At 34.5% G+C, this 10543-nt stretch overlaps 1 protein-coding gene across 2 annotated transcripts in view; it reads right to left on the reverse strand.

Annotated features, from left to right (window-relative positions):
• Nucleotides 1–4518: 4518 nt before the first annotated feature.
• LOC117167109 (protein TAPT1 homolog) overlaps nt 4519–10543 on the reverse strand; it is a 40409-nt gene continuing 34384 nt past the window's right edge. For both annotated transcript variants that reach the window (XM_033351764.1, XM_033351763.1), the window contains exon 7: nt 4519–6901. In XM_033351764.1, the coding sequence (XP_033207655.1) occupies nt 6314–6901 (588 nt within the window). In that variant the 3' untranslated portion in view covers nt 4519–6313. The remainder of the gene's footprint in view (nt 6902–10543) is intronic.

Raw genomic sequence — 10543 nt, forward strand, 5'->3', positions numbered from 1 at the left:
TAGCCACGACCAACTACTGTAAATAACTCTGCCCGCCCGGTACGTGACGAATACAAAAGGAACATTATATTACCGTCGCACCACTCTTAAAAGGACCACTAAGAGGATCTTGAAAAGGACCCAAATCTCTCAAACTATCTCCGAGACTATTTTGTTCCAAATCGACTTTGTTTATAGACTCAAATGGGCCAGACTATTTCGCTAAAGAAAACTCGGAGATTTCTTTCGGTAGGTATATACAGGATCCTATGACATTTTCCATAGGTGGCACCTATAAGTGAAACATATAGGTTTCTATGAAGGATCCTATATACAATCCTATGTAGGTTCCTATATAAGAACTTGTATAGAAATTTTCAGTAGGGTAGTTAAGTATAAAAAAGAACAGGACGCAACCACATTAAATCCGATGATCTTGTTTTCGTTGCAATGGTATTTAATTTTTACGAAAATTTACTTGAATCTGCATCATTAGAATAATTATTTAATTTTACGCGCACTGTAAATCACTTAAACTTATTTCTTTCATTTATAATTCACTTTTTATTTAATTTTGCATATAGCCTAATGTATCTGCCAGCAAGAAACGCAGCAGCTCCACCAGCCGATTAGTTCGTGGCTGGCATCAAACTTAAGCCAGCGCTATTGCACGCGGTCGAATAGGGCTGGCTGAACCTGCTAAACATGCCTACCGATAGAAATCTCAGAATATATACTGAAGATTCTCAGGCTCTGAGAAGCTTTGAGGAATTCCGCGCAGGTACTAAGGTGGATATTTTAAAGGTCCAGGTAGTTTATTTAAATGGTCTGAAGGATTTAAAATGTCCTTTCCGAAATTTAAATAAGAATTCGCAATTTGATCATAAATAACATGCAGGAGAGGCTATCCCGGCAATAAGCGTAGAATAGAGAAAAATTAATATTTTCAGATTTCAGCGCAAAAGTGAAGATTATTCTATTATTTTGAATGCACGATTTTTCCATCTGTCAAAACCCTACCCAAAGAAATCTCTGAGTTTTCTCTAGTGAAATAGCCTGGCCCATTTGAGTCTATAAAAAGAGTCGATTTGAAACAATATAGTCTCGGAGATAGTCTGAGAGATTTGGGTCCTTTTCAAGATCCTTTTGATGGTCCTTTTAAGAGTGGTGCGGCGGTAATAATGTTCCTTTTGTATTCATCACGTACCGGGCAGCCAGAGTTATTTACAGTAGTTGGCCGAGGCTAATCCGCACTCCCTTTTTAAATTTCTCTTCAAATTATTAACACTTTTTTTAATTGATGAATCTTCTCATTATACTTATTTATAATTATAACTTATATACTAATATACAATTTTCTAAATTAAAAAAAAAGTTAGATATCTGAAATAATCGAAACCCGCAGATTCCTAATTATTATGTTTTAGGCTGTTAACTATGAAATTAAAAAAATCTACTTCTAAATTTTTATCCGAAAGGTTAACAAAGGACCCTTGAGTGTCGGCTACTCTATTGATATAGCCTCTCTGCTTGTTATTTATGATCGAGTTCTTATTTCAATTTCAGCCTCTCTGCTTGTTATTTATGATCGTATTTCTATTTCAATTCTGGAAATAACATTTTAAAGCCTTTAAACTATTGAAAACAACTAAATGGACTTTAAAATATATTTACCTGAGTGCCTGCGGAGAATTTCTCTGATCTTCTCTGACCCTGGAGAATTTTTAGAATATACTCAGACATTCTTTTCGGCACGGAAATGCCACAATAAGAATAAGATACTTCCTAAACTTATTCACTTCTATTTCCATAGCGACCAGCACACAGTTTTCTATTCTCCCAAAGAGAACGTGTTTTCAATATATTTAATTCCTTCTCATTTTACCGGTAACGCTCCTCACAGAGACATTTTTTATACCTCAGAAGTGGTCATATTTTGATTTTATTTAATTCCTTCTAATAAGTTTACAAACTATGTGTAATAAGTTGTTTTAATTTCTTCATGCGGAATGTAAATTCTGAAATTTTAATTCTCACCAATTCAACTCTGCCTCTCTAGAGTTAAAATGATTTAAATTCACACATTTGCATAGATTTCTTTGTTACATTTTTTAAGGCGTTTAAATAAATTATTAAAATATGAATAAATATAAATTTGAATATTTTTCGAATTTATAAGTCCTAAAAAGATTTAATAATGAAAAATAGGTCAAATAAATGCTTTCGTTAAATTTTACTGAGTCGATTGAGAGGAATAGGATTTGCACTGCTTCTGTTCCCGTTGGGGGATTTTTAGACGGAGGAAAAATCGCGTATTTATAGGAATACAAATTCTTAATTTTTCTGAATTCAACGCTTGTTACCGGGTATAATATAATGATAATGATAGTCTGAGATTTAGGTCCCTTTAAGAGTGATGCGACGGTCATATTATGACCGTCGCATCACTCTTAAAAGGACCTCGAGAAGAACACAAATCTCTCTATCTCTGAAATTAAATCATTCAAATCGAACCTAAAGATAGCCTCAAACGGGTTAGGCTATTTTCCCTGAGAATATTTGGACATTTCTATCGGTAAGGTTTACATCGTTTTCCAACAAGAATAGGTATAGGTACTTACGTTTTATGATTCTTTGAAGGGCGACACTGCATACGGGCGTAAGTTCAAAATTTCGAAAATGCGTTTTATTGGCTTAAATTAATTTTTTGAACTAATAAATCATATTTCTGTAGAAGATTATGGCCCAGTTTGATTTAGAGGTGGGTCAAAATCCGTGTTCGGTATTTTTTAAAATAAATTAATTACTTTTTTCCAGTTATTTTTATAATTCAATAAAGTTAAGTAATAGCGCGAAAGTACTTGTTTTTGTATAAAAAAAATCAAAATCTTATGCAACTCTTTTTGCGTCCATATATTATCGTTTTTGGGGACACGCTGCATCATGGATAAGAGGTTTTCTCGGATGTGGTTGCTTTTTTTAGGGTGTTCCTTTCATATATTGCTAGAGTTAAACAATAGCTCGAGAGTACTTCCTTGTTTTTTCTCAAATGCAAAGATAAAACAGTTACGTAACTTTTTCTTTTCGCGATTAAATTGAACTAACTATAATAGCACTTTCTGTTTAAAATAAATTGCGTAAAAGTTAGACAGCCTTTTTGCATCTATTTTAAAATTCGGATTTTGGTACTTACGCGTGTTTAAAGTGTCATTATACTCTATTTTATTTTAATGTAATTATACATGCCAAAAATATGATCCGAAGTTTTGAAAAACTGAAAAATATTATTTGGATTTATGTTTCTTATATTCGAAAAGATTTGTAAAATTGTGTACATATAAATATTGAAACACACTTAAATTTTTACAGTAGGGAAGAGTTAGATAGTAATAGCCAATTAAGAATTTTTAATAATAATCTAGTTGGTATCGATAGGATAGCAATATAAAACGTTTATTATAATATTAGCGCTTTTACATATAACTCGAAAGTAAATATACAAAGAATAATCTTATTAGATTGGAACTTAAAGCGTATTACGTACTTCAGAACAAATGAAATCTAACATGAAAATACCTATCCATGGATTAACAGAGACGAAATGGCCAAGGTTACCCGAGTGCGTAATGCGTTACAAGAGAGAGTGATTTTATGTATCCCAATCGACACCAATCTAACGTTTTTTGTAGTTTTTTCAATATTTGGTAATGAGGTTGGTCCACATTTGGCCAAATGTATTTTTATTCTAGAGACGAAATTATTAAATCAAATTATCCTTTAAACTAATGAGATAAATGAGTCCATATTTTTAAAATTACGATTCGGAACAATGCTGAAAGATAATGTTCATTTATCTTCGCCGAAAATACAGTTTATTCAAAATCATGAGCGGCCGAGGATACTCGATTTTCCCCTACATTAGCCCAAGAAGCTCCGGGCAACTCTCAAGTCTGACGTTCATTTACACTTCTTATTAAATATTTCGAAGTTTTTGAGATTTCTTTAATAATTAAAACAAAAAACACACAAGCGTGAATGTGTCTTTGTGCCATTAGTATATCCTATATTATTTTTATTAGCTTAATACATAGTTAGTTTGAAAAAGTACAGTAATATTACATGTACAGAACACATAAACAAGCACTGAAGCATAGCAATTCAATGAAAAATATTCTTTACGAATATATAATCAAAGATTTTCTGTGTTGTATAAGCCAATTCTAGTTTTCGAAAAATGTAAAAAATACATTTAATATTTCAATAAAGGGGCTAAACGATACTGAAATGAGATGTACACCTTTTTCTGAAGTCTTTTAAATTCAATTAATTCTTTGAAGTTGTTTGAATGGCTTAAACTGTATAATTTTCTCTTTAATTCCCTTTTTAATCATGAATTAATTCATAAATATTCAGAAAAAATGTTTAATCCTTTCAATTTCCGGGTTTCTGTAGTATTCTTCGAATTATTTAAATTTATTTTGAATTCGCTTCGAGCATTTTACATGTTCCTGGAATTCAGAACTTATCTAAATTTAAAAAATTTTAAAAGTATTAAAAATAAATAAGAAGATAGTTTACTTCTATTCTAATGAACTCAGATGTTTAAATTCTGAAACTGCTGTATTTAAAATTATTTCTTACCAAATATAAAATCAATTTATGTCAAACTAAAAAGTAAAAAGTCAGTAAGATATTCAATTAGTTACTATTCTGAGTTAAAATCAATTATGTTCACATGTATTCTTTTTAATCCGCTTTAAACTATTCTGCATTTACATCAATTCAACACGATTTAATTTTTTTATTCTTTGAATTCTTTGAATTTACTGGTATTTTTCCGAATTCGCTTTAATTCTACTTGAATTTAATATCAGATTTCTTTAAATTCTCTGTATTCATTTGAATTTATGAATTTAGATATATGTCGAAATTGCAAGTGGTTAACCCCTCGGTTTCAATTTATATTTATTTAATAGTATATGTGTAAATTCTCCAATCATCTAAGGAGAATAAACCAATAATCCAATAAACTAAGAGTATCGCACTGAATAATCCGTGTAATTACAATTATCACTAATTTTGTTATTTTCTCAACTGATAATTTATTTATTATTACTAGTTTGGCGCACAATAATTAAGTAAAATGCTCTTAAATTTGAAAACAAAGAGTTACTATTAAATGATTCCATGAAATTATATGAATTTTCTTTTATGGCTTACTCTCTTACAGTATTATTTAATAGGGTTGTTTCCAAACATTATTATTTTTCCAATGGTGGGATTTTATAGTTTATAAAATTTTAATTTTATACACGTTAATAAAATTTTTTACATTTTATTTACTATTTTTAATTAATGTTGAATTTATAACTTTTTAAATTATGTTAATTGTATGTCAGGATTGACATCAAATTGATAGGGTTTACCTCGATTACAACTTATAGATATCAGTGAATTCCGCATAAGTTTTCTGTGTGCATATTTTGTTTGTTTGGTTGATGTCAACAGTTGTAGTTAAAAAAATATTTTTTTAAAGTAATACAATAGGTACGCATACTTCATAAACTTCAACATAGTGACATAATCTCACTTTTTTACAAACCCTCACTTTATGTACCAGAACAAAAAAATTTGGATTCTTCAATAAAAATATTTAAGTACTCAGTCTAAAAGGACTTTACCATAACTTTCATTATAATTTTGGTTAGAGTCTGAAAACCAATCGCTCATTGGCTATAATATTTAAGAACCCCTGTCATCTTTCATGCACGTGACATTACTTTAAATAATTGTTTTCTCGTTTCAAATTTTTAACATTTTTCCGCTCACCAATGCAAAGAAAAACAAATTAACGAAGCACTCAGTTTAGCTTAAAATTAACAGTTTCACAATTATTGTATCTAATGTTACGAAACAACCCTATTTGAACAACATAAACAATGAAAGGAATAAAATTAAGAATAAGGATTTCAATTAAAAACTCGAGGATCTTAACTGTGATAAGATTTAAACACGTGCAAGAGTGTATGTATATGCATAAATAACAAAATAATTTCATTTAGAGTAATACTTTTAAATTTAAAAAATTCTGACTTGAGGAATATATGCAGTTTAAAATTTTTTAAATAAGTTTCTAAGTGAACACTGAAAAAATAGAATGTATTAGTTCTATAAAATTTAAGAGAAAAAAGTATAAGTGCTATCCTAGTATTATCCAACCTCTAATTATCACATATCACCCATATTTCACAATTATTAACATATTTACAATAATACTATGTACAATTTACTTTGATAAAAAAAGCTATTTTATGAATCACAATAATATTATTAGTCATTGAGAAAGGAGAGGCTCGCTGCCCGCTCTAGAGACGTTTTTAAATGGCGAAAGAGGCTCTACGACGCTGTGTTGGAATCTATCTATTTTAAGGGTTTCCTCGGATACAAGTAGCGCATCATTTAAACAAACATTATTTAAACTGACAGCGCTATTAGAAAACATGGGCATGGTAAGGTTTGTGTTTTTCACTTCTATGTGACTAGATTCTGAATTCTTCGATGATGGTTTTTTGAAGATTTCGCCATCGCACGAACTTTTATGAGTAGATATTAGAGTTGTTGCTTTCCCCAGAATTACGAGACTGATTATCACTCTGAGACAGACGAGTATGAAGTAAGCGAAGACGAAAAGAGCAATATTGATGGGCTTTGCGGAAGGAGCCACGGTCGTGCACAAAACTCGACCCATTGCAACACCGAGGGGCAGAGGAATGAAACCTATTCTTCGAGCCACTAAATCTGACGGATCGGAAAATGCAGTTTCTTCTCTTGTTTGGGACATGTCGTATGCTAAGCTCGCTGTGTAGTCCCTGTAGACTGTTGATCTCAAATCATTGAAACGTGTGATGAAAGCATGCTTCACCTTAAATAAAAACAAGGATATTAACTCATATTGTCCTGCATTTCTCCCCTCGGGAATAATTTATTTTATTACTTCTAGCTGACTTTCTCATATTTCAAAAGTATTTTATATTGTGACCGTTTAAGGAGGTGTACCGAGAAGTAAATCGATTTATCTAATACGACACTCTTCTGCAGATCATCTCAAAATAAAAATTGAATTGGTTAAATGTCGTAAGAATCTAAAAGTATTAACTCACCAAGTTAAAAAAATAAAAATTGTAAATGTAATTTTTCATTTCAATTTTGTTTAAAGTAAATGAGTGGGGCAAAATGAAAGCCGTTGAGAAAATGATTTTCAAAAGACAATTGTTATCCAATTTAAACGTTAAAAAAAAGAAATCTAATAAAATTCTGTATCAAACTGTAATGGCTGATTTTTTATGAATTTTCAAAATTTTTTAATTTAATAACAAAAATGAAAAAATCAGGCTTTTTAAATGTTCCCTGTTTTAACAAACACTTGGATTTTTTCAAAAATACCTAGAAAACCTGAATCAACTATAAAAAAAGATGTTCAATAGCAAAGCAAATATTAACAAATTTATTGAATTTTGATACAAACAAATAAGTGAATGAAAATGGTTCGTCTACAAATTAATTATTAACAGTTGATTCCATTAAAAGAACTAAGAATCATTATAAAAAGTTATCGACTCATAGCAAAAAGTCATCACTAAATAATTGGTCGTTAATTCCATAAAAAAGCGGAATTTTATTTATAAATATATATAATGACAAAAATGTGTTCAAAACTGGTTGTTAACTGCAAGAAGTAGCTTTGTCAATAGACCAAAGTGACGAAATTGCGCTGCAAGCGAAGTGTCTTCTTCTCCCTTATCTGCACAAGCGCAGGATTAGTAACATATTATACGTGGGTTTCTACGCGTATATTACCACGAATATTACCTCTCTAGTTTTCTACGTGCTTTGTCCAGAAGTCATCTGTCGAGAGGCTTTGAGGCGTGGCGTACCCAACCAGCTGGTAAGCTGGATAGGAAGCATGCTACGCTAAAGAAGACTCGAAACCAGATGGGGTGAAGGCCTAGTTAAAGGAATAGTGCAACGGGGGTGTCCTGTCGCCCCTCCTGTGGTGCATGGTAGTGGATGGCCTCCTTCGTAGGCTTAATAAAGAGGGTTATTATACTCAAGGATATGCGAATGACTTTGAAATCCTAGTTAGGGGAGCTCATCTGGAAACATTGATGGCCCGTAGAAGGTCGGCACTGCGCATTGTAGAGCTCTGGTGCAATAGCTCAGTGCTCTCGGTAAATCCGGAAAGGACCAGTATGGTCATTTTCACGAAGAATTACAAGATGCCGAAAGTTGACGCTCCTGTTTTTTGTGGCGGGAGGCTGACGTTTTCAGACTCGGTTAGATATCTGGGAGTAGACCTATATAGCAAACTGAACTGGGCAAAGCACCTGGAGACTCAATGCAGGAAATTCGCCATGACTTTCTGGTCGTATAGGAGGGCTTTTAGTTTGACGTGGGGAATAGAGCCTAAAATTCTTACATGGCTCTACTTCGCTGTCCTCAAACCGAGGCTTCTTCGTGCGACTGTGGTCTGGTCGCCCCGGGCAGAATTTAAAACGATGCAGGACAGGCTGCGACGATTGCAAACGCTAGCGTTTAGGGGTCTGACAGGAGCAATGAGGACTACGCCTACAGCAACGATCGGCTTCATGTTCTGCGAAGAACCTCTACACCTCCCGATAACTGTAAAAACGGCACATGCGATTGGCCGCCTGGTGAGAATAAACAGATGGACTGAAGGGGAATAGACACACCAGGCCAGCGATTCCCAAACTAGTGCCGACGGTCGGCGGCCCGACCGCGGTCGGGGGAAGCCAGCCCGGGCCCAGCACCTCGGCAGCCCCCCCGCTATGAGGACCCTTTCATTGTCATGAGATTTAAGGCTGTTTCAATAACTAAAATCCTAAAGACATGGCTCAATTTAATTCTAATTATCTGAATCATTTTCCTGATGTAATTTTAAGGAAAATAAAAAAAAAGTTGATGAAAATCGGTTAACATTTCGAGTATATAAGCATATCTTTAAGTACATGCAAAATTACAAGAACTGTCAACTGGCATCGAAGATATTAACCGATTTTTATCAAATTTCTTTTCATTTGCTTAAAATCAGATTATGAAACTGATTCAACTAATTAAAATTTAATTTATTAACACTTTAACACATTTTAATTTTTCTCAGCCGGTTCTAATTCTCTCGCGTGAAGCATGCAACCTCCCGCATGACCCACAGTAAAGTATCCCCCTGGGTTCTAGTAGAGGGAAAAAAGTGGTAGGGTGGCGGCCTTGCCCCTTCCTGAAAACTGCAAAGAAAGTTTGGGAATCGCTGCACTAGGCTCCCAAGTGACATAAGCTCACTGCCGATTCTTGAGATGAGGCAGGACACAATAACAAAACGCTTCGACTTCACCAGGGCTTTCCGCGTCTGCATTCCAAGTAGGGATGCGTGGAAAGGAAATGGCAACACACTCCTTCCGGAGGAAATCTGGTATACGGACGGCTCCAGGGAGACGGAGGGTCGGGAGTAGGAATTTATGACAGTGCGGGGAAGAGGGAAGTGATGGTCCCGCTTCGAAAACATGCTACTGTCTTTCAGGCGGAGGTCCTTGCCGTTCTTTGATGTGCTGAGATACTATTAGAGGAGACCGCTGCTGGAAAACAGATTACGAACTGTTTGGACAGCCAAGCGACACTAACTGTAGAGGGAAAACCAGATATAACATCAGAACTAGTTTGGGAATGCAAAAAGGCATTGAATCAACTTGCAGAAAAAAATAAAGTGGCTCTCATATGGGTCCCTGGCCACACAGGGATCAAGGGCAACGAAAAAGCGGACCAGCTGGCGAGAAGCGGTGCGATAAGTGAATACATAGGGCCGGAACCGGTACTAGCGTCTTGCTGCATCGGTCTTGCCATCAAAAGCTGGATCCGCACTAAGCACCGAGAATACTGAGAGCAGGTCCAGGGTTGCCGACAGGCGAAGTCCATGCTGGGCTATACGTGCAGAATGGACAGAGCAAGGAAAATCCTGGGTTTGCCAAAGAAAGATGTAAGGACAGTGGTTCAGATGATCATTGGGCTCAGGCATCAAACCCTTGGGTCCCACTTCATGGAACCTGAGGAAGCTACAATGCTGTCAGTGGTTGACTTACTGGGTTTCATCAAAAGGTCTGGGGTCAACTACTGACAGCGATAGTTAAGGGTGTGGCACAACAGGCTTTATAGTTTGAGCGCCAGAGGAGCTCTATAGGGGGCTCCCTGCCCGTGATATAATTAACTAACTAATATTAAAATATACTTCGACAACTTCCAGACAATTGAAATTGAGATTTCAAATTTCAATAGTCAGCAAATTGTCGAAGTATATTTTAATATTACAATAATATCATTTGTAATAAATATAATGCTACCCCGGCAGTCTTACCGTTTTTCATAATTAAGAACTTGAAAAACGGTCAGGCTGCCTGGGTAGACGGTATTAACGCTGAAATGCTTAAACACGGTGGCGCGTGCATACCACATAGACTGTGCGAATTGATAAATTTATGTTTCGAGATGGGAGACGTCC

Source organism: Belonocnema kinseyi, chromosome 2, assembly GCF_010883055.1.
Source record: "Belonocnema kinseyi isolate 2016_QV_RU_SX_M_011 chromosome 2, B_treatae_v1, whole genome shotgun sequence".
Lineage (NCBI taxonomy): Eukaryota > Metazoa > Arthropoda > Insecta > Hymenoptera > Cynipidae > Belonocnema > Belonocnema kinseyi.